At 38.0% G+C, this 24,686-nt stretch overlaps 1 protein-coding gene across 1 annotated transcript in view; it reads right to left on the reverse strand.

Annotated features, from left to right (window-relative positions):
* Positions 1-24,477, reverse strand: part of LOC111576182 (XK-related protein 7-like) — an 85,669-nt gene extending 61,192 nt beyond the window's left edge. Inside the window, exon 1 of the mRNA XM_023281749.3 lies at positions 23,832-24,477. Within this exon, the coding sequence (XP_023137517.2) occupies positions 23,832-24,427 (596 nt within the window). The 5' untranslated portion in view covers positions 24,428-24,477. The remainder of the gene's footprint in view (positions 1-23,831) is intronic.
* Between the last annotated feature and the right edge of the window lie 209 nt (positions 24,478-24,686).

The raw sequence follows: 24,686 nt of genomic DNA on the forward strand, positions 1-24,686 counted from the left end.
CAGACGACGCCTCGCTTGTTTGTTTGTTTGTTTGTTTGTTTGTTTGCTGGAATGAAGAGCTGAGCCTTTCATTCACTAAGCAGCCGTCTGCTGCCGTTCTAATTGGATTTGGGGGTTTGTGTGTCGGTGTTTATGAGTGGCAGCGTTACAGGTCAGCAGGTTTGTGGATTTCCTGTTAACACACGGATCAGGGAGCAGGTACGCGTTCAGGTGAGCTCTCATCTGATTGGCTGCTTTGGTTTTCTGTGTGTAAAATGTTGGACTGAGCGACTTATACGCAGGTTTTCTTGTTTCTGAGTCCCTGCAGACCGAAGTACAACAAAATGTATAGAAAAAACACAAGGAGACGGGACAACACCAAAACAAATCCAGGAACAAAAAAAGGGCAGATATGAAATATTGATGGAACAGGAGGCAGCAGGACGAGAGGTGAGGAGAGCCGGAGATCTCAAACCCACTTCTTCTTGTTTTCTGTCCCTGAAGACAGAAGTGGAGGCAGTGAAATGACAGACGGGAACGAAGGGAAAAGGGCGAAATATTAGAGGTGGTGGACGCAAAAGTAAAACGGAGGAGAAAAAGCACTTTTTGGAATCATTGAAATGCTTCATTACATTAATAAAGACTTCCAATGAATATCAAGTTTTTATTAGCATGAATTAAAATGATGAAAAGATGGAAAAATGGCAGTAAAAGATACAAAATGACAAAATTTTTTGTATGTTAGTGTCATTTTCGCATCTTTAAGTGTCATTTTTGTGTCTTTTATTGTCATTTTTGCATCTTTTTGTGTTCTTTTTGCACCATTTGCTGTCATTTTTGCACCTTTTAGTGTCATTTTTGAATGTTTTTGTGTCCTTGTTGCATCTTTTAGTGTGTTTTTGCATCTTTTAGTGTGTTTTTGCATCTTTTAGTGTTTTTGCACATTTCAGTGTCATTTTTGCATCTTTCTGTGTCATTTTAGTGTCTTTTAGTATATTTTTGCATTTTTTCGTGCCGTTTTTCTTTCTTTATGCCATTCTAACTGTGTCGTTCTGACAGGAGACATTTCTGCCGTTGACGGACAAAACACTTCTGTTGAGGCCTGTGTGTGATTTCTCTCTGTTTAAAGCAGAGAAAGATGCAACAGTTTGCAAATGTGTCATTAATGAAGACTTTGAACAAAGAGAGAAACACTCGTAATCATCAAAGTAGAAGAATGAAAAGAGAGCAGGACGGTATAAAAGGAAGAAAGACGAAGAGGAAGGTCTGTATGTAAAGAGGCCACAAACACAATGTTTTATTATCAGACTGGAGGTGAAGAAACAGAAGAGAAGGACTGAGAGGAAGGCGAGGGAGTAATGAGACGGCAGGAAACAGCAGAATCTGCCTTAACGGAGGGCTTAACCTCTCTCTGACTCGTCCTGATGCAGATTCATCTCTGTCTGCTTCCCTCTCCGGGCTTTAACTGACGATGGATGGAGGTTAAAAAGAGGAGAGAAGACGAGCTTCACAGAAGAATCTGCCCAGACAAAGATGTGTTCACTTTATAGACTCCAAGCAGCCGTTTCTGTCTCGTTTTTCTTCACTGTGCTTCATTTTTCACTACGGTAAAAAATCCTACAGCTCTATGGAAACAGAGCAACATGAAGAAGGAGAGAGAACTCAGAGATATCTTCTGTCAGGATGACATAAACGAAGAGAAATAGCACTAAAAGATGCAAAAATGGCACTGAAAGATGAAACAATGACACTTAAGATGGAAAAATGGCACTAAGATGCAAAATTAAGCTTAAAGATGCAAAAAAGACACTAAAATGGGTAAAAATGACACAAAAAATACACTATAAGATGCAAGAACGATACTAAAAAATGCAAAAATGACACTAAAAGATGCAAATATGAAACTAAAAGATGGAAAAATGACACCAAAAGATGCAAAAATGACACTAAAAGATGCAAATATGAAACTAAAAGATGGAAAAATGACACAAAGATGCAAAAATGACACTAAAAGATGCAAAAATGACAAAATAAGACACAAGAATGATACCAAAAGATGCAAAAAAGACACTAAGACATACAAAAATGACACTAAAAGGTGCAAAAATGACACTGAAAGATGAAACAATGACACTAAAGATTCAAAAATGGCACTATGATGCAAAATTAAGGTTAAAGATGCAAAACAAGATGCTAAAAGGCGTAAAAATGACACAAAAAATGCAAAAAATACACTATAAGATGCAAGAATGACACTAAAAGATGCAAAAATGACAATAAAAGATGCAAATATGAAACTAAAAGATGGAAAAATTACACTAAAAGATGAAAATATGACACCAAAAGATGCAAATATGACACTAAAAGATGGAAAAATTACACTAAAAGATGCAAAAATGGCAATAAAAGATGTAAAAGTGACACTAAAAGACACAAAAATGACAGTAAAACATGCAAATATGACACTAAAAGACATACAAATGTAACTAAAAAATGAAACTAAAAGGAAGAAAACTTGTTTTGCTAGCTCCCTGCTCTCTTTCATTCTTCTACTTTGATGATTACGAGCGTTTTTCTCTCTTTGTTCTAAGTGTTCATTAGTGACACATTCACACACTGTTGCTTCTTTCTCTCCTTGAAACGAACAGAAATCACACACAGGCCTCAGCAGAAGTGTTTTGTCCGTCAATTGCAGACTTGTCTCGTCTTGGCTTCTCCACAAAACGCCAGGAAACAAAGCAGAGTTGAGAGGGAGGACGAGGTGAAAGGCAGACAGACAGACGGACGGACGGACGGACACGCAGGAAAACAAGGCAGAATGAAAATGTCACATGTGATGTTATTGTCTCCACGTCAGGATTTACAATCTGCTGACTGACTGACGGGAGGGGAGGAACAACGAGCTGCTGAACAGAGCAAACAATGAAGCTGAGCCTAAAGTCCTCCACAAGCTGCTGGTTGAGCTCCACTAACGCTGCACCACTAACGCTGCTCCACTAACGCTGCACCACTAACGCTGCTCCACCAACGCTGCTCCACTAACGCTGCTCCACTAACGCTGCTCCACCAACGCTGCACCACTAACGCTGCTCCACCAACGCTGCTCCACCAACGCTGCTCCACTAACGCTGCTCCACCAACGCTGCTCCACTAACGCTGCTCCACCAACGCTGCACCACTAACGCTGCTCCACCAACGCTGCTCCACTAACGCTGCTCCACTAACGCTGCTCCACCAACGCTGCACCACTAAGGCTGCTCCACTAACGCTGCTCCACCAACGCTGCTCCACTAACGCTGCTCCACTAACGCTGCTCCACTAACGCTGCTCCACCAACGCTGCTCCACCAACGCTGCTCCACTAACGCTGCTCCACCAACGCTGCACCACTAACGCTGCTCCACCAACGCTGCTCCACCAACGCTGCTCCACTAACGCTGCTCCACTAACGCTGCTCCACTAACGCTGCTCCACCAACGCTGCACCACTAACGCTGCTCCACCAACGCTGCTCCACCAACGCTGCTCCACCAACGCTGCTCCACCAACGCTGCTCCACCAACGCTGCTCCACTAACGCTGCTCCACTAACGCTGCTCCACCAACGCTGCTCCACCAACGCTGCTCCACTAACGCTGCTCCACCAACGCTGCACCACTAACGCTGCTCCACTAACGCTGCTCCACTAACGCTGCTCCACCAACGCTGCTCCACCAACGCTGCACCACTAACGCTGCTCCACTAACGCTGCTCCACCAACGCTGCTCCACCAACGCTGCTCCACTAACGCTGCTCCACCAACGCTGCTCCACCAACGCTGCACCACTAAGGCTGCACCACTAACGCTGCTCCACCAACGCTGCTCCACCAACGCTGCTCCACCAACGCTGCTCCACCAACGCTGCTCCACCAACGCTGCTCCACTAACGCTGCTCCACCAACGCTGCTCCACTAACGCTGCTCCACTAACGCTGCACCACCAACGCTGCTCCACCAACGCTGCTCCACTAACGCTGCTCCACTGCAGGAAGTTAAACATGTGCACTCCTGATGAAGCGATGTTTGAAGATCTGCAGAGATACCCACCCTCTGGTGGGTTTCCACATCACTACAAATCCCTAAAAACCTCACAATTTTACACTCATTTCTGTTAAAATAAGAGATGTTGTCAAACTAAAACCAGTCTGTTTGCTCCAAGCCACAAACATCACAAATCTACCAGTTTCTACACAAACATGTGGCAGATGTTTGGTTGCATTCGCAGATTTTAATTTAATAATTACAGAAGTTTATGTGAAATAAACGTCTCTTAATAACCTGGGAAACTGCTGCAGGAGAAATGAATGAAAACAACATTCTACACTGGAATATCCTGGACAGAAACTTAACTAAATACTGTGAAAAAAATCTTTCAAAAAAAAAATTATAATAATAATAATAATCTACAGATACATGTTAAACCAGAAAATCATGAAAAGTAATAATAATAGTAATAATAATAATGACTATTATTATTATAAAACAATAATAGATCATAAAAATGCTAAAATAAAATAATAATAATTATTATTATTATTGTTATTATTATATTTAGATAATAATACTAATTATTATTATTATTACCAGGCACTGCTTACAAATATTCTGTCGTTTTTGATCACATCCAGTTTTCTCTGCAGATATTTCTAAGAAACGTTTTTCCTTCGTCACGCTGCAGAGATTAAAGTTGATCTTTTAATTCTAAATTCACTGATCTGATATTATTCATGATACAAGACTCCATTGAGGAGGAAACTATAAATTATTACTGATCCATAAGAAAAAACGAAGAAGAAGAGTTTAAAAGTTCATCGTAAATATTCCCCACAAACTACTAAGAGCTCATGAATCCAACCTTAAAGGCTCTGAAGAAGATTTCATTCACTTTCTGGACAACTGACAGGTTAAAAAAAAGTATTTTATCAAATAAATGCAAGAAATTTTATCCTTATTTAACCGTGAGCCGAAAGACTGATGATTTAAATGATCCCAGTCACGACTCATTCCAGCACAGTGAAGATATAATAAATAAAATGTGGTTTATTCTCCTCCTAACATATTTATAATTCTCTAAAAACAACACTTTTCTTTATGCTGAAGGCCGACAAGTAGAGTCCAGAGATTTATCTGTGATCGATTAATCAGCCTGCCAGAAAGAACTGAAAGATTTCACCTTATTTATGTTGTCGCATTCAGCATTTTTAATTGATTCATTTTTCATTGATTTGACGTCACAGAGAGCCGTTTCCTTCTGTGGAACACTGAGGATTTTTTAAAACACTTTTTAATTGTGATGATATTGAACAATTTACTGATATTTTACTGTTTGTTTTGTTAAACTGCAGACTATAACTTGCAAAATCACAAAAAAAGAGTATGAAGTTACATTCTAACCGTGAAAACCAACAAAACAACCATTTTTTTACTATATTTAATGCAGCAATAATAGAATTTTACAGACATCTGCCGTTTGAAAGAAAAATCTGATGTCATTTTCCAGATTCTTGTCGCTTGCTTGCTTCAGACTGCAGCAGAAAACACAGAATTTAATATTTTGTCAGTGGAAAAAGTCTCTAAAATGATGAGTCATGTTGCAACACCTGTCAGAATAAATGCAATCTGGTTTTTTGCACTAAACTCAACAGTTGAGAGGAAAAGTCAGCAGTGAAGTTTACCTCCTGATTTCTGCAGAACGTCTGATGCTTGATTCCCGTTAGCAGCATTTCTAAATCCAAACTTCCTCTAAGTGGTCTGTCTTTCTTTGTCAGAGACGGTTTATTCACTACCTGCAGCCTTGAAATCTACAACTCAAATACATTCAGCTGATGTGTTTCCTCCAGAGACTGAGATCATCTAAACTAGAACTCTGTTGATGTGCAGAAGACCAGACCAGTTTGGTGCAGATGTTGCTCTGCTACGACGTCGTCTGGAGTCGAGCTGCCGCCGTCGCTTCATGTTTTATTTGGGAACATGAGCTTCTGTGGTCTAACAGAAAGCTCAGAGTTCTGCAGGTTTCAGTCTGCTGCTCTATGAAACTACAAGGATGACAGAAACGATGAGCTTTCAGCCAGAAATCTCAGCAATGACGGTGAGTCTAGCTGCTGTCTGAGAGCAACTATCAGGACTGAACCTTTATTTCCAGTTCTGCTGCATTTAAAAGGAGGATATATGGTGATTTTTACCTATTTTAAGGCAAAAATTAGATTTTAAAATGTAATAAAGCATAAAAATCCTGCACTGATGCTTTAAAGTAGCTAAACGTTCTTGGTTGGGTAAAACATGCAAAAAGCTAAAAAAGAAGAGATATAGGCCTGAAATTAGCATCCAGTGGCAGGTTTATACCTGAAGCCACTTCCTGCTTTAATAAACAATCTCCAAACTCTCACCTTAAGGCAGGTGTTGGCTGCTGTAATAGTCCAACACGATAATAATAATAATGACTGTTACTGGGGTTAAAAACATTCAACATGGGACCAACGCCAGCAGTCACTCCAGTGTATTCATAATCAGCATGTTCTTAAAAATAATCAGAAATCTGACATTGCAGGATTATATGAACAGACAGGAAGTTTCATGCAAGAACGTCCCTGTAAACATATTCTTCACATCCTTACAACCATTTGGCAGAATAATTTAGCATGCTTTGCTTATCGTATGATCCGAATCAGCAGCAAATCTTGTCATTTTCATCATGCAGGTTGCTGCAGGGGCATTTTGAAACATGCAAAAAGCTGCAAAAGCTGGTAAATTAGCATCCAGTGTCAGCTTTGTCCTATCAGATGTCATCGTCTACCTTTGCTAGCTCACTGCAGACAATCAGTCATGGTTGGAATACGATACTTTTAAAAATACACGCATGGCCGTCCCTGCAAAGCAATTTAGCACTGCATGACTGAAATCTGCAGGAAGTCTAGCACGCAGGTTGCAGTAGGGGGATTTTGAAACATGCAAAAAGCCAAAAATGTGGAGAAATGTGGCTGAAATTAGCGTCCAGTTACAGGTTTATACCTTCAGCCTGCATCCAGTGAATCAGACTATATGAGGACAGTAACAGTGTGAGAACCAAGTGCAGCCTGAGCTAAACTTCCCGCTTTAATAAACAAACTCTCATCTGAAGGCGAGACGGGATTAGTGAAAACATGAAACTGCATCACTTCCCGGAAGCAAAACGGTTTCCAGCCCCGGAGTCCGACGGCATCAAACGCTCACACAGCGAATTACTGCTGCGATTACAGCGGCACGGAGAATTATCTCTGAAATCACCACTTCCAAACCCCGAAAAACGCTCCCCGGTCTCGGTCCGGGGACACAAAAGGTCCTCGCATGGGGAGGACTTTCCTGTGAAACACACACAGAGGAAAATCCAGAGAGACAGATCAGAGAGTGTACGAGTTCAGAGAGAAAACTAGAATCCACAGCGATGCCACCGTTCCTCTGGGCTTCCAGCACAAAGTTCACACACTCGAGGAGAACGTGTCTGAATGTGTTTGTATGAACCAAAGGAGAAGAAGAAGTCTGTGTGTGTGTGTGTGCACCTGCAGGCTACACGCTAATAACATGCACCACTGAAGCGCACACGGAGATAAACTAACAAACCCTGTGCAGGCCCGAGTCCATGTTCTGTCCCAGATATTTATCTCCACGTATATCTCCATGTCAGTCCGTCTATCAGCAGTGAGAGGTGTTTAACCAGCACCCAGACCAGGAAAATAACGTGCATTTATTAACCCAAAACAACAGAAACAAGCTGGAGAATGTCCGGAGGCCGTGAACGCATCAGTAACTCACTGATGACATGAAGAATTTAGCTGCTATCTGAGAACAATTGTCAAGATTCAAGGTTTCTTTCCAGTTCTGCTGCATTTAAACAGAGGAAATATGCAGATTTTTACTTCTTTAAAGGCAAAAAAATCTATTTTAAAATGTACTGAAAGGTGTAGAATGGTCTGCTGCACCTCACTCTCATTCTGCTGTAGCAAGTGATTGGTTTAAAGGAAACATAATTGACTTTGGTGGTGTTAACCTGAGGAGGCTTTGATTTGACTGTTTCAGTAACTCAATCATGACGAAGTGAAGAGCTTAGCTGCTATCTGAGAATAATAATCGAGACTGAAGCTTTATTTCCAGCTCTGCTGCATTTAAAAGAGGAAATATGGTGATTTCTACTGATTTTAAGGTAAAAATTTTATTTTAAATTGTACTGAAACATATCAGGCAATAAAGTAGCTGAACCTCAGTGCAGTAGAGATAGTTGTTGGTAAGTCTAGTCTCTAGTCTATTGTGGAGTGTAGAATGGTCTGCTGCACCTCACTCTCATTCTGCTGTAGCAAGTGATTGGTTTAAAAGCAACATAATCCAACCCAAAACAAAACAGAAACGAAAGTTGGAGAATGTCTGGAGGCCGTGAACGCCTCAGTAACGAAGAGTTTAGCTGCTATCTGAGAACAATTATCAGCCCCGTTCAGCGACATAAAACTGGTTTCCTCCTCAGACTGGTTTTCCACTCAGGCTGCTGGAATAAACAAACCGGGAAGCAGCAGCCAGAGGGCCGACAGAGAAAAACCAACAGCAGCTTCTTCGACTGCCACAACATGTTTACGTTGGTCCTTCAACCGGAGGACGGATGACTCGCATCGGTCCGGAGAAAACAGGAAGCAGCGTCTGAGGAGGGACGACTTGGTCGACCCAACGCTGGAATAAACGGCTAATTATTACACATCTGTTCAGGAATTAGAGGAATTTCAAGCAAAAATCTGCAAAAATCTGTTTTCTGGTGTTAAAATCTGCTGCGTTTCTTTGTTAAATATGATGATAAACTGAATCTTTGGGGGTTTGAAGGCAAAACAAGGCATTTAAAGAATGAATTCCAGAAGTGAAAATGTTTTTTTTCCACTTATAAATAGCATTTCATTCGCTAAACACAGCCCTAATTCCAACCTGTTTACAAGGATTATTTTGTGGCACTAAACATGTAAATGGTGAAGTTCAATATAAAGTGGTACACTGTAAAAAAAAATTAACCAAAATTCTGTAAAAAAAAAACAAAAAAAAAACAAGAAAATCTGGTATGTTTAAAGACAGTGTAATATTAAAATCTTAGAAAACTGTAAAAAAAAAAAAGAAACTATAGAAATATACAGTAAATAATTTTTTTCAGATAAGTTAATATTCACAGCAGAAGTGTATAATACTACAGTCAAACACATTATTTGCAGTTTTGAAAACGTAAATTACAATTTTTGGTGATTTTATTGAAAATGAGTAAAATAACATGAAAAATTACTGATTAATTAAAAATGTACAATTTTTTCATTTAAAATACACAATTTCTCTTTAAAATAAAGATGAATACCTGCAAAATAATGACACTGTTGATGATTGGACTACAATAATGGTAAAAAAAAATAAAAAATTGTAAAACAAATTATCATTCACAAAAATACAAAGTTTGACACACATTTTTTTAGTGTTGACCTGATTTTTAAAAAATTTAACATTAAACATCAACATCAAACCACACCTGTGATTTTACGACATAGTATTCATAGTTTAACAGTAAAAATGAGTAAAGTAACAGTTGAAAAAATTATTTAAAATTGCAACCATCTGTCAGCGGATAAAGATCTAATTCAGACGGCAGATATTCTGACGGAGCAGTTAATTTAGAGCAAAGGCTGTAAAACAAGATGAACTTTCACCATCCCTGAGGAGAATCTGGGTCGTTACTGCAGAAGACGCTGACAAGGATATTTATACACCCAACGCCGCCGTTGATCCAGTCAGGAGTCAGAAAAATGTGGATTTTACACGAAATAAACTGACTTTATCTCCCAACACTGATGCTTCTAAAAAGCTGCATTCTCACCTACAGTGACTTCAGTCTATTTAATCAAGCAAAGTTTTACCTTCATACTGTGAACATTTCCAGATCTCCAGGTCCTTGAAGTACAAATTTATCATTTTTAATGGATTTTTCCCATCATTCCATCTGAGTTCTGCTAAAAACTGACACCAGCTCAGTTTTACATCCATCCAGGTGTCAGTCTGAACACTAAACCTGGTTTTTGCTCCAAAATGACAAAAAATACACTCAAAACTACAGAGAGGAGACAAAACTTTCTGAAACAGGTGTGAAACAACATGAACAAGACACAAAACAACAAAAATGAGGCGAAAATCTGACAAATATCACTTTTTGTCTTAAAACTTCCAAAATGTAACTCTAAAGCTTTACTTTTCAACTAAAATCTCTTTATTCTACACGTCTCGTTGTAAAAACTTATCAAAAACAGTTTGCTTTCATTAGATTCTGTAAATAACAAAAAAAATTCTGCAGTCTTTGTTAGAACCATGAAGCCTTCAGTGACTCTGCTGCGACCAACAGTGACGTGACAAAAATTCAGCACGTTTTTGGCTTAAATGGGCTGAACTGCAGGCAGTGTTTACACAGTAATATATGCATAGCCACCATTGCTTTTCTACTGTTAATGGATTTTTTTTTCAATTTTTGTAAAATAAATAACCCAAAAACTTCAACTTCTGCATTGTTTAATACTCCATTCTGGCATTAATTAAATTTAAATTCACTAAACTAATCTCTGTTCATCAAAATTACATATTAGGCAGATTTTTCTGACTTAAAACATCCAGAATTTCACTCTAATCCTTTACTTTTCAACTAAAATCTCTTTATTTTACATGTCTCATTGAAAAAATTGTCAAAAATAAACAGTTTGCTTTAATCAGATTCTGTAAAAAACAAAAAATTTTGCAGTCTTTGGAAAACTGTGAAGGCTTTTGTGACTCAGCTGCGACCAACAGCGACGTGACAAAAATTCAGGAACTTTTTGACTTAAATGGGCTGAACTGCAGACAGAGTTTACACAGTAATACATGCATAGCTGCCAATGTTTTCTACTATGTTGATTCCATTTTTTATACAATCTTCGAAATAAATAACCAAAAAAATTAAACTTTTGCACAATTTTAAAGTTCCTTTCCTGGAATTATTCAAACTTAAAGGCATTAAATTCATCTCTGGTCATCAAAAATTACAGATTTAGACATATTTTTCTGCCTTAAATGTCCAAAATGTAACTCTAAACCTTTACCTCCTCTAGAATTTAATATGATTTGCTATTTATGTTTATAACATATGGAACTCTGGAAGTCTAAATGCATGTTTTTGAGGCTCATCGATACTCAGTCGAGGCGTTTACTGCCTATTTCACTCATGATGTGTCGTCTAGCATGTAAAAAAACAGCACATAGACACGCTACCAAAGAGTCAGTAAGGTTCGTTTCACATTAAATCAACTCCGAGTGTGTGCTGCCGTTTGGAATTCATTCTGGGTTTAATTTCCTGCTGCAGCTGGAGTGTCAGAATCCGTCAGTTTAATTGGTGCAGGTTTGGTTTGGGAAGTTTCAGAGCCGACATCACACATCATGGTTGGAATTCAGAGCGCGTACGGGCTGAATTTATTATCTATACATAGTCACAGCGTGTGTGTGTGTGTGTGTGTGTGTGTGTGTGTGTGTGTGTGTGTGTGTGTGAAGCACCTGCAGGGCGACACGCTAATAACATGCATCACTGCTGCACAAACGCACACTGAGCATGTGCAGAACGGCACGCGCTGTCCGACATACGAACAAAACAAACGTTAAATGCAAAAGAAAAAAAAACATCTGTGTTGATTTGACAAATAAAGCAGCGACATTAAATGACGTCTCGCAGGAACACACACACACACACACACACACACACACACACACACACACACACACACACACGCACACACACACAAACACACACACACAGGAAACGTGATTGACAGCTCCCTCAAGGGCTGTAGTGAATAATTCAGCACAGTGAGACAGACAGACAGACAGACAGACAGACAGACAGACAGACAGACAGACAGACAGACAGACAGACAGACAGACAGACAGACAGAAGGCTGCAGATCATCAAAACTCCCCTCCAGGCGGATTTTTATCCATAATCAATAACTCTATTAAATTTTACATAAACCTGTGTGCACTTACAGTCCGGGGATTTTTAAATTCTTCAAGAGTTCATGAAATTCGCCGTGTTTCCTTTGAAGAAGAAACTCAGAGCCGACAACACAAACCCAGCCTCGACAAAACAACATGATCAATAGCGAAGGAGAACCGATCAGATCAGAGCCAGCAGCACCTCAGATCAGGTGACTCCATGCAAAAATTAAACTAAAAGATGCAAAAATTACACTGAAGGATGCAGAAATGACACAAAAATATGCAAAAACGAAGCTAAAGGATGCAAAAATACACCAAAAGATGCAAAAATGAAACTAAAAGATGCAAAAATTACACTGAAGGATGCAGAAATGACACAAAAATATGTAAAAACGAAGCTAAAGGATGCAAAAATACACCAAAAGATGCAAAAATGAAACTAAAAGATGCAAAAACTACACTGAAGGATGCAAAAATGACACAAAAATATGCAAAAACGAAGTTAAAGGATGCAAAATTACACCAAAAGATGCAAAAATGACACTGAAAGATGCAAAAATGACACAAAAAGTTGCAAAAACTACACCATAACATATAAAAATGACAATAAAAGATGCAAAAATGACACTGAAATATGTAAAAATGAGACTAAAAGATGCAAAAATGATACCGAAAAGATGCAAAAATAACACCAAAAGATGCAAAAATTAGGTTAAAAGACGCAAAAATGACACTAAAAGATGCAAAATTGAGGTTAAAAGATGCAAAATTACACCAAAAGATTCAAAAACAAAACAGAGAGACCCAAAAATGACATTAACAGAAGCAAAAGTTAGATTCAAAGATGCAAAGATGACACAAAGAGATGCAAAAGTGAAACAAATATTAAACAAAGACTAAAAGTTACAAAAATGATTGATGACAGAACTAGTTTCAATAAATGTAAAGTTCTAAACACTGAGCAGCCTCCAAACAACAGTCAATAGTGACGAAGAACCAATCAGATCAGGTGACTCCATCCTGCACAACTCCACACTTTCTGCAGCTCACATTTATTTTAAATTCAGAAATCAGCATCTTTTTCTACAAACAAGAACAACATGGAAAAGATGCTGCACTGACTTCATTCAAACTGACACTCTGGTATTAAACCTGACAGCTAAACTTCACAAACAGACATAAAGTTATTCCTGCAGCTGTCTCACTATTTATTCACACTTTATTGTTTATTCTGTGTCTCCTGGTGGAGCTGAAAGTGATGCATTTCAATGACAGTTTGGAATGTTTGAAATTCCTGTAAAAATGACTGAAATGTTGTTAAATGTTCATGTTGTTTTCTGCTGGTTGACTAAGTATTTAATTAGCAAACTGTTTCGTTTTCAAACAAGATGGAAACTGAAATTTCAATCATTCTATACTAAAAATAAGTGCTGCTTTTAAGAACATACACGGAAAGACGCAAAGATTACATTAAAAGATGCAAAAATTTGGCAAAAAGATACAAAAATGACACTAAAAAATGCAAAAACAACATGAAAAGATACAAAAATGACATTAAGAGATACAAAAATGACACTAAAAGATGAAAAATTACATGAAAAGACACAAAAATGACAATAAAAGATGTACAAATCTAAATACACAGTATATATTTTTAAAAACAAAAACTGCATAATATTCCCATCTAAATTATGTATTGTGCAGAAATGTGTTGACATAAAAATATGATTTTTCTGATGATTTTTTTTAGAAACACTGAAAAACTTAGATTCAACACACAATGTTTTTCTTAGTGCCCACAGGTGTTAAAAATATTGGAAAAATAGTGACTCTACATATTATTTAGATTTTAACTCTGTTTTGTGTAAGAACTGCCTGCAGTTCAGCTGAAAAGCCACTCAAGTTTAGTCACAGACCACAGCTTCACTGCTTGTTTTAATTTAATTTAATTTAATTTAATTTAATTTAATTTAATTTAATTTAATAAAAACAGACTTGACTTCTACTTTACGCAAACTCGGTGCAGGAAGCGGAGGTCCAATGCATTGCAAAACTTTCGTTAAACATCAAACCCATCAAACACAAACCAGCCGTCATCTAAAATGAGGACAGATTCGACAACCACGGCAGATTTAGACGTTTTACAAAAGTTCTGCGATGCGTCGGACCTCCACTCACCGAATTTGCATAAAGTAGTTTGACTACTACTCTTGGTGGGCGGGTCACTAGGTGGTCACATGACAGCCTTCAGACCTTCAGTCCCGTAGAAACGTCGGACCAACATGGCAGCTCGGTCGCAAACTTTCTCTTTCTTTATGCAAACAGTTCAGCGAAAAGCATTTCTGAAAGCATTTGAAACAAGAAATAAGCTGCTGAATCTGTTTTAGTCCAACGACTGGTTTAGACGTTTAACAAAAGTTTTGAGATGTGTCGGACCTCCACTCCCCAAACCTAATTTGCATGAAGTAGAAGTCTGGTCTACTTTATGCAAATGAGCTCCAGGGCAACGCAAGCAGCATTGCAACATGATGTGTTTCATTCACAATGAATGGGATGCGAGAAATTGACGTAATTGGCCATAAGGTGCGTGTCCACACGATCCGTCAATTTCTTGGAGCTCATTTGATAAAGCAGTTTGACTTCTAATTTATGCAAATGTCCTGCAGGGAGCGGAGGTTCAACGCCTCACGAAACTTTCATAAACCAGCCGTCGTTGCCAAATGTGTCCTGGTTTTAGTTCAACAACGGCTGGTTGAGACGTTTTACCAAAGTTTCGTGAGGTGTCGGACCTGTGCTCCCCACGCCAAACTTGCATAAAGTAGAAGTCAAGTCTACTTTATGCAAATGAGCTTGGGGGCGATGTGCGGCAATGCCAGCATGCAATGCAGTGCATTTCAAGCTACGTGTCCACAGGATCCATTTTTCTCGCATGGAAACGTGCTGCATCTGAATATTACCATCTTGGTGGGCGGGTCACTAGGTGGTCACATGACAGCCTTCAGACCTTCAGTCTGATAGAAACATCGGATCAACACGGCGGCTCGGTCTCAACCTTTCTCTTTCTTTACAAAAACAGTTCATCAAAAAGTATTTCTGAAAGCATTTGAGGTGAAAAAGTTGCTCAATCTGTCCTGGTTTTCAGTTCAACAACGGCTAGTTTAGACACGACGAAAGTTTCGTGATGCATCAGATCTCCGCTGTCCGCACCGAATTTGCAACAAGTAGAAATGAAACTACTTCATGCAAATCAGCTCCAGGGCGACGCGCCACAACACAAACAGCATGCAATGTGATGTGTTTCACATCGACAATGAACGAGCTCCGAGAAACTGACGGATCCTGTGGACTCAAACCATCAACCGTTGTTCTAAAGGTGCAGTATGGATTAACTTCCTGTGTTCAACACAAGAATAGAAAAAACACAGAAATGCACATTCAGCAACATTCAATTTAAAAAATCTCTTCTTGGTATTTAGTTTGAAGCCAAAGCAGCTGGTGTGAGGAGTTCCAGAGGTGAAGATCTTTGATCGCTGTCGTCTCCGATGGACAGGAACTAAAATGAAAACTCAGAGCGATAATTACTGAGTGGCTTCATTTGTGAATGAGCAGCTTCGACACGAATCCGCGGATGTGAATGATTCAGCGTATTGAGCCACACCGAGGCTGCCAGCGAGCCACTCGGCCTGATTGTTGGACGGACGGACCACCTGAGCTGAGCCGTCTGGAAGCCATTGATTGATCTGGTCTGGCACAGGAAGGCAGGAAAGCCATCGGATTGTTCTAGAAACTGCTGGACTCGCTGACCGCCAAGCTCCAGAAAAAAAAACCTCAAAAAAACGTACGTTATAGAGACAGCTGCATCTGATCAGGAGGAAAACGGAAAATCCCACCCCCTGACCATCACTGGAACTCACCACAAAACACGAACGAGTCGGCCAGGTTTTCCTTTCTAGACCCAATAGAACACAAGAACTCGTAGCTGAGTTCTTCCACTTCTAACAGCACATATTTAAATACTGCAGAATATCTATTTACTTGGTGCAAAAGCAGCAGAGATGTTGAAAATCAGCAAAAACTCAGTACCTTTCCACTGCAGGAACTGAACACAGACACTATTACAATCCTTCAGGTTATTTAATTATTTAATCACTCATTATGGGTCTATCTTAGCTATTATACTGTGTAATGTTATTTACTCTGCAGAACCCACCCACCCAAACTTCCTTCAGGTAATTATTTGTTTTATTTATTGTTACATTTATTTTTTATTCATTATTTATTTTCTATTTTTATTTATTATTTATATTTACATATTTATTAATTATATTCATTATTATATCACATTTTTTATTTATACAAATGTATTCATTACTTTTATTTATTGTAATATTTAATTTATGGACTGATTAAATGATTTTATTTTTGAATGTATTTATATTTATTTATTTAGTACTTAGATTTATTGTAATATTTTATTTATTTTTATTCATTGTAAAATTTAAATTATTGACTGATTAAATGATTTATTTTCTATTTATTATTTAGATTTAGTATATCTTATTTATCTTTACTTATTTATCATTTAGATTTACTGTAATATTTTATTTATTTTATTTGTTGTAATATTTAATTTATTTACTGATTAAATGATTATTTTTTAAAATTTATTAGTTATATTTATTTAATATTTAGATTTATTATAACATTTTATTTATTTTGATTTATTGGAATATTTAATTTATTGACTAATTAAATGATTTTATTTTTCATTTATTATTTAGATTTATTATAATATCTTGTTTATTTTTATTTATTGTAATATTTAATATATTGACTTATTAAATGATTTTATTTTCTTATTTATTATTTATTATTTAGATTTATTATATTTTATTTATTTTTATTTATTTGTGTGATTACTTGGTGAATTTTTAAACAACCTGACTGTAGTGAAAAAAAAATTTTTTTAAATTTAAAAAGTTTTTTATGATATTATATTTTTTTCACATTTCCCAAAAAGTTCTAACCTAAAATACAAGGGAAATAATATGTTTCTTAATGACTGAATTGTCCCGAGTTTTGGAATTTATTACAATTTCTCTTAAACAGAACAAAACAACAAACACATCAGCTGATAATAATACAACACATGTGAATAACCTTTTATAAATTTCTGTTAAAAGAAACAGCCACACAACTGATAATTGACAGATTTCTTATTCTAGTTCTGTGTCTCCAGAAGAGCTGATTCTAGTCAGTTTTTTGTGATAATATGTAAAATATTCCAAATCTAAAGTTACACAAAAACAAAAGCGGACTAATTTGCAACAATTTAAGCTCTGAAGTCGATGCTAATGGGCATTATTAAAATGAAATATTAATTAATCCTGATATTCTGTTCACCAGAGTCTAAACAAAACACACAAAAGCAGGTTGGAGAGTTAAAATAAGATTTTCCCTACGATTCCCATCCATATACCAGCTGAAGGAACGTGACCTCGCTTTGCTTTGCAGCTGGATGTTAAATGTAGATGGAAAAAGCGATAAAATAAAAACAAAAGCTGAGTGAGAGGAGGTGAGTGGACCTTGATTCTGCAGCTCTGAAGGAGGAAGATCGTTGAACGCTGCTGGGAAAACCACAGCTCAACCCACAACTCATGTTTTAGGTCAGTAGGATAAAAAACTAACATCTGGAAACATCTGAACAGCCACTTGTTGAGACGTTTAAACACAGAATCGGCTCCTCTGTGGGTATTTATGTGGATTTAAACACCACAGAGGAAGATAAAAGTCTCTAATCCGGTCACACCAAACACTAATTCCTGATTCCTTCTCATAAAATTCGTTGGATATCAGATATTTAACAAGAAAAGACCCTTCCAGACTGTTTATCCAGCAGAATATGCAGCTGGATGGAGGTGTTAAAGGTTAAACACAGATTAAAGATGCATCTGATGCTTCAGACCGTCTGTCATCTTCACTGAAACTCCTTTAAAGATGCCGAGAAGCTTCACGTTTCAGAGGCTGCAGCTAATGAGGACTTTTTTTATCTGCCAATTATTTCCTCTATAATTGCTTTGGTCTATAAAATGCATCCTCACGTTATGATCAACAGTCCAAAACGGAAACAAATTCACTTTACAATCATAGCAGCAGCACACAGTTAAATGCAATAATGCAGAGGCTGGTTTACTGATACTAAAATGTGACACTAAATGGCACAAAAACTACACTAAAATATGCAAAAATGGCACTAAATGTTGCAAAAATTACACTAAAAGATGCAAAAATGACACCAAATGTTGCAAAAATTACACTAAAAGATGCAAAAATTGCACTAATACATATGAAAATGACACTGAACGATGCAAAAATGACATTCAAGTTGCTAAAATGATAACATAAAATACTATTTTTTTCCGCTGCCACGTTCACAAAACAACTCAGATTGATATTTTAGAGGAAACTCACCACAGATCCAGAAAACCTGACTTCTCCTGGGTGTTTCTTCTTTTATTTTCTTGGAAATAGTTTTGATTCATCAGTCATTTTTGTACCATTGTTTATTAGTTCCTTTTTCGGATGTTCTAGTGTCATTTTTTTGCATCTTTTGATGTCATTTATGAATCTTTTAGTTTCATTGTTTTAAGTTTTAATGCAATTTGTGTGTCTTTTAGAGTCTTTTTAAAGTTTTTGTCATTTTTGCACCTTCTATTGTAATTTTTTTCATTTTTGCAAAATTCTCTCATTTGTTCATCTTTTAGTTCATTTTTGCATATTTTAGTGTCATTTTTGCAACATTTCATGTAATTCCTTTATATTTTGCTGTCATTTTTGTGTATTTTACTTTCATTTTTGCATATTTTTGTGTCATTTTGGCGTGCTTTGGTGTCATTTTTTGGACCATTGCAGTTTTTATTACTGTGCTGCCAAAATCAAACTCCAAAGCAATAATTTGTGAACATAACATCATCAATTTCCTCTCCTAAAGGCCCAAATGCTGCTAACGTTCTTTCTCTCAGCGGTCTCAGAATTAAAAGAACGTTCCGCTGCATGATCCAACTGCAGGTAAATTGTCTCCAGCAGGACTTTAAAGCAGCTTCTACATGCGCTGGATGAAAAAGCTGAAAGCAGAGTGTCTGTAAAGCTGCTTGGAGTCTCCTGGCAGCAGCTTTCTTTAGCTCTCAGCATCTTCATCACTGAGTCTGTATCTAGTCTGAATCCCCACCTGCAGAATTAGTCGAATCTTCCTTTAATTCTTCTCAGAGCTTTAGACAGTTTCACTCGTCTGACTTTAACGTCGTTATTTAAATCTTTCTTTCACCTCCGATCGTTCCTTCCGAGCTTCACGTTTAATTTCCCCGTTAAATGACAGGAAGTCAGAGGCTGCCTCGGCCGCTACACAACTCCTGCCACGTGATGAAAACTTTGTTCTGTTTGTCCCCAAAATAAATCACAAGAGACCAGAAATCTGAACTGGCAGAAGATCAAATTCAGGAGCAAATTATCCCATTATTCCACAAATTTTTCTTTCATTTTTGCACCTTTTAGTTTAATTTTTAAGCATTTTCGTATATTTTTCTTTCCTTTTTGCACATTTTATTGTCATTTCGTAAGTTTTTGTCTTTTTGCGTCTTTTAGTATCATTTGTGCACCTTTTGGTTTCATTTTCTGATCATTCTGTGTCATTTTTGCACCTTTTCGCTTTATTTTTGTATATTTTAGGGTAATTTTTGCATCTTTTAGTGTCTTTTTGTAAGTTTTTTTGCATCTTTTAGTCTCATTTTCATGTATTCTAGTGTCATTTTTGCCCCTTTTAGTCTCATTTTCTGATATTTTAGGGTCATTTTTGCGTCTCAGTCTCATTTTCTGACATTTTAATGCCATTTTTCCATCTTCTAGTTTCATTTTTCTTTGAGCATTTTTTCTTTTCTGCAGAACAACGTCGTCAGTAAACATCTGCACACAAACGCTGCATTATTCAGGCGTCAGGTCGGACTTTGGGACGGGGTTTTTTCAGATTCGTCTTGATCTCGCTGGTGTCTTGAGACCTGATTTGACTTTATTCTTTATTTCTGCATCGCTGATTTCTCTTGTAGCCAACGACACAGAAAAGTTGTTCTGCTGGCAGCAAAACAAAGTAGCAGAAAGCTTCTTATGACTGGCTGCATTTATCACCCTCTGATTGAACATATAACTGCTGGCGTGGCATTCTGCATCTTTTAGTCTCATTTTCATGTATTTTATTAGAATTGTTGCATCTTTTAGTCTCATTTTCATGTATTTTATTAGAATTGTTGCATCTTTTAGTCTCATTTTCATGTATTTTATTATAATTGTTGCATCTTTTAGTCTCATTTTCATGTATTTTATTAGAATTGTTGCATCTTTTAGTCTCATTTTCATGTATTTTATTGTCATTTTTGCATCTTTTTGTGTAATTTTTGCATCTTTTAGTGTCATTTTTGTGTCTTTGTCACATTTGCATCTTTTAGTTTCCTTTTTGCCTTTCAGTGTCAGTTTTGCATCTTAGTGTAAGTTTTTGTGTATTTAATTGTCATTTTTACATCATTTGCATCTTTTAGCTTCAATTTTTATGCATTTTAATGTCATTCTTGCATCTTTTAGTTTCATTTTCACGTCTGTCATTTTTAATCTTTTAGTTTAATTTTTATGCACTTTACTGCCGTTTTTGCATTTTTTTAGTTTCATTTTTGTGTCTTTTTGTGTCTGTTGCATCTTTTAGTTTAATTTTCATGTCTTTGTGTCACATTAGCATTTTTTAGTGTCATTGTTGCAACTTTGCCATTTTGCATCTTTTTGTTTCACTTTCAAGTATTTTATTGGCCTTTTTGCATCTTTTAGTTTCATTTTTGTCTTTGTGTCGGTTTTGCATCTTTCAGTGTCATTTTTTGTGTATTTTATTGTCATTTTTGCAAGTTTTTGTGTCATTTTGCATCTTTCAGTTTCATTTTTGTGCATTTTAATGCCATTTTTGAATCTTTTAGTTTCATTTTTATGTCTTTTATTGTCATTTTGCATTTTTTTGTGTCAATTTTGCATCTTTTAGTATCATTTTCATGGACTTTAATGTAATTTTTGCATCTTTTTGTGCTGTTTCTGTACTTGTGTCGTACTACACAGAAGACATTTCTGAGATGCTGCGGTTTATTTCCAATTTCAAACCAAACATTTACATCTCCTAAAACCTTGACTGCTCCATCACCTTATTTTTTCTGTCATATTGTCCATTTCAGTTTTTCTCAACCCTTTAAAGCATCAACCCACCAGAATAACCCAGCTGGTGTTCATATCTTTCATGCAGATAAAACTCTGCAGATTTTCCACGTTGTTTTCTGCTCTTCATGTAAATCCATCACTTCTGAATCTGGTTGGGAGCTTCCAGGTCTGTTAGAAGCAGAGTTCTGCATTAATCAGCTGATCTGATCGAGTCAGAAACGCCTCAAACTCCAGCTGGATGTTTTTATTTCTTTATTTTTCCAGAGACGCCGTCGCTGCATCACTTGAAAGCTTCGGTTTTTCTTTAAATGCAGGCTTCAGAAAGTTGCACAAACACTTTGGTTTGGGAAAATCCAACTTGGCGAATGGACTTAAAGCGTGCAAACATTAAGTTGTTTTCTGCCAACTAAACTTGTGAAAGCTGCAAAAGGAGCTGCAGCCACCTGGTTATTTATGATGCTGAAAAAACTAAAAACTAAACAGGTTTGTTCGATCTTTTTGCATCCAACACCAGAAACTTAAACATTTGACACACTAAAGAAAATATTTGCATCTTTTAGCGTCATTTTTGTAAGTTTTTGGGAACATTTCACATCTTTTCGTTTCACTTTTATCTATTTTATTGTAATTTTTGCATCTTTTAGTTCAATTTTTACAACATTTTGTGTAATTTTGCATCTTTTAGGTTAATTGTCATGTATTTTAATGTAATTTTTGCATCTTTGGTGTCATTTTCGCAACATTTTGTGTCAGTTTTGTATCTATTAGCATCATTTTTGTAAATTTTTGTGAAAACTTTGCCCCTGGTCTTTTAGTGGCTGTTTGGCATCTTTTAGTTTTATTTTTGCAACATTTTGTGTCATTTTGCATCTTTTAGTTTCATTTTCATGTATTTTATTTTCATTTTTTCATCTTTTAGTATCATTTTTGCAACAGTTTGTGTCATTTAGTTTAATTTTGATGCATTTTATTGCAATTTTTGTATCTTTTAGTGTCATTTTTTGCAATATTTAGCATCTTTTTGTGTCAGTTTTGCATTTTCTTGTCTCATTTTTGCATATTATAGTGACATTTTTATGTATGTTATTGTAATTTCTGCATCTTTTAGAGTTAACTTTGCAACATTTCGCATGTTATGTCAGTTTTGTCTTTTTACGTCATTTTTGCATCTTTTAGTTTCATTTTTCTCATTAAAAAAAATCTGCATTTGCATCCTTGACCTTCTGCTAAACTGAGCTGTTTTTGTGCTGAAATCTAACCAACAAAGCTGCAAAAACTTTCATCTCTGCTGCTTGTCGAGGCGCTGGTTCAGGAAACTCTGCTTCTGTTGCGTGACTGTTGGTGTTTCTGTGCATTTCTTTGCATCTTGCAGGGTGTTTTCTTCTTTGTTTCTGTGTTTTCTGCTCTAATGTATGGACACGTTGCTGCGTTTTCGTGTTCTGTGCATTTCAAAAGGTCCATCGAGGGACAGAAACTGCAAACCGGCTCAGGTTATAAATACTGCATCAGCTCACGCCACATACGAGCAAAAACATGAAATCAAATGAAGAAATGAGGAAATGAACACTCGTATGGATGACATTCAGACAAACAGGCTGAGGAAAAGCTTCAGCTTCAGAAAGAGGGAATCTAAAAGGCTGCAATGATTTAAACGCTGAGATATTTTAGTTAAAAGAAAGTAGAAATACCAGAATGTAAAAATACTCCAAGTCCTGCATTTAAAATCCAACCGATGCAGTAAAATACGTCCAGCTCAAAGATAAAATTGAGAAGTGGGTGGCGAGAAATGAAGAAAAAATAGATTTCTGCTGCAAAAATGTTGATTTATTTTGGGATTTTCATCTATTACTCATATTTTAGTGATTTATTGGAGATTTTTACCTCTTTTGGTCACAAAAAACGGAATGAAACAAAAGCATCTAAGAAATTTAGAGAAAATTTCTCCATTTTTTTAGAAATATTTTTGTCTCAGTTTCGACTTTACAGAGCCTTGATTTGGATTTAATCTCGACTCCAAGCTGCTCCAACTCGTCTCCACATAAGTAAACTGCACTAAAACACTTTTCCTGGCTAAATTTGCAAACATCAGTCCTGCTGTATCTTTCATTCTCTTCAGGCTCCACAATAAACTCACCCAAAAGATGAAAATGTGCTTCACTGTGTCTGAACATCGTAGTTTTTAGAGAGTTAAGGAGCAGAAAAACTTTCCAGTGGACCTGCAGCTCTGCAGAAGAACCTCAACACATTCTTCTCATGCGTTCTCTCTCAGTTTATCTCTGAGGCACAGCAAAAGAAGAACCCACTTCAGAGCTGAGCAGCAGCAGCAGAGGAGAGGATGTGATCACATCTGGAGCAGCTGGACACCAACACACACAGTTACTACACTGAAAAGTTGTGCAGAAGGAGCAGCTTCATCTCTGCCTCCATGTCAGCGAGAAAAGGGAACATTTCGGAGGATTCACGTGCACACGCACAGGGCGAGCACGCACACATCTGCAGAACGCAGAGCTCACATGTGCACATATCAAACACACACGCACACGCTCACATGCACTCCCCGGTCCCCGCAGCTCTCCTACCTCCACACCTGGCCCAGCTGCAGGACGTGCAGGACGGTCTGAAAGACCCACATGCAGACGGAGCAGCACCTCTGGGGGGCCCCGACTCTCCCGGCCGTCACCGGCGCCCCGGAGGACGTGTACACCGGGGTAACGTTGGCGGCGTTCCCCGCCGCCGCGCTCCCGCCGCGCTGCTCGCCGTCCTTGGTGCTTAAAGCGTCACCCGCCGCGGCCGCTCCTGCCGCTCCTGCCGCCGCCGCGCCGCTGCCGCTCGCCGCTCCGTCTCCGCCGCTCAGATCCGAGTAGTCGTAGACGAACCAGCGGAAGCTCAGCACCTGGACCACCGCGGAGGGAACCACGACGAAGACCAGCGTCAAGCCGAACCACCAGTAGTCTCCTCTCAGGTAGTAGTCGGCGGCCAGCCACAGGTCGGTCGCGCCGTCGGAGAAGAAGACGAGCAGCGCGCACAGAACCCAGCAGCAGTCCAGCAGCGTGAACGGCTGCCCGCCGGCGGCGCTGCAGCGGAGCCGGGCGGCGGGGATCCCGGGCTCCGACAGGCTCCTGGGCGTGTTGTCATCTTCCACAGACACTGCTGCTCCATCCGACTTAGCGGCCATGTTGGTTAGGATGGAGAGAAAGACGGAGAGAGAGGAGGGAGGCTGAGGGAGGGAGGGAGGGAGAGATTACATCATAACTAGCCTCATCATCAGCCAATTAACGGACAGCCTCATTAACACCGGGACACCGGCAGGACGGCTCCAGAGCTGCAGGACGGTCGGTCCTCCCGGTAAACCTTCAGGTGTTTGATCAGAGACACTTCACGGTCCGCAGGTAATAAATGATGCGTTCAGGTGCTGCTGCAGGAGTCAGTGACGG

Source organism: Amphiprion ocellaris, chromosome 8 (assembly GCF_022539595.1).
Source record: "Amphiprion ocellaris isolate individual 3 ecotype Okinawa chromosome 8, ASM2253959v1, whole genome shotgun sequence".
In the NCBI taxonomy this organism is placed as follows: Eukaryota; Metazoa; Chordata; class Actinopteri; family Pomacentridae; genus Amphiprion; species Amphiprion ocellaris.